This window comes from Microtus oregoni, unplaced genomic scaffold (assembly GCF_018167655.1).
Source record: "Microtus oregoni isolate MIOR12 unplaced genomic scaffold, Mior012 000016F_ref0000370, whole genome shotgun sequence".
NCBI lineage: Eukaryota > Metazoa > Chordata > Mammalia > Rodentia > Cricetidae > Microtus > Microtus oregoni.
The window spans coordinates 41,164,259-41,165,215 of record NW_024543075.1 but is presented as its reverse complement, the minus strand read 5'-3'; the positions used below and the strand labels follow the sequence as shown (position 1 = coordinate 41,165,215).

At 44.9% G+C, this 957-nt stretch overlaps 1 protein-coding gene across 1 annotated transcript; it reads left to right on the top strand.

The window, feature by feature from the left end:
- Nucleotides 1-957, top strand: LOC121457800 (olfactory receptor 52E8-like). The gene is given in 1 exon segment (XM_041666807.1): nt 1-957. A coding segment is annotated over 1 exon segment (954 nt). The 5' UTR covers nt 1-3.

The window sequence follows — 957 nt, the reverse complement described above, 5'->3', positions numbered from 1 at the left end:
TCCATGATTGAGAGGATGACCCTATCTAATGACTCACAAGTCCATCCTTCCTCATTTCTCCTGCTGGGCATCCCAGGACTAGAAGATGCACACATCTGGATTGGATTACCCTTTGGTTTTCTCTATCTCATTGCAATTCTAGGGAATACTGCTGTTTTATTTGTGATCCAAACTGAACACAGTCTCCATGAGCCCATGTACTACTTCCTAGCCATGTTGGATTCCATTGACTTAGGTCTGACCACAGCCACCATCCCCAAAATGCTGGGCATCTTCTGGTTTGGTCTCAGGGAAATATCTTTTGGAGGTTGCCTTTCTCAGATGTTCTTCATCCACTTCTTCACCGTCATGGAAAGCATTATGTTATTGGCCATGGGCTTTGACCGCTACATTGCCATTTGCAAGCCCCTTCAATACACTGTCATCCTCACCAGCAAAATCATTGGTGTCATCGCAGGTATTGCTGTCCTGCGAAGCCTATACATGGTTGTTCCCTTGGTGTTTCTCCTCCTGAGGCTACCCTATTGTGGGCACCACATCATCCCTCACACCTACTGTGAGCACATGGGCATTGCCCGTCTAGCTTGTGCCAGTATCAAAGTCAACATCATGTTTGGTCTTAGCAACATTGTTCTCTTGTTACTGGATGTGGTTCTTATTTTTCTCTCCTATGTCAGGATTCTCTATGCAGTGTTCTGCCTGCCCTCTTGAGAGGCCAGACTCAAGGCTCTTAATACCTGTGGCTCTCACATAGGTGTTATCTTAACTTTTTTTACTCCAGCATTTTTCTCTTTTTTGACACATCGTTTTGGACATAATGTGCCCCAGTATATCCACTTTTTCTTGGCTAATCTTTATGTGGTTGTCCCACCAGCCCTTAATCCTGTGATCTATGGGGTAAGAACCAAGCAGATTCGGGAGCGAGTGCTGAGAATTTTCTTCCAGAAAGATCACTAA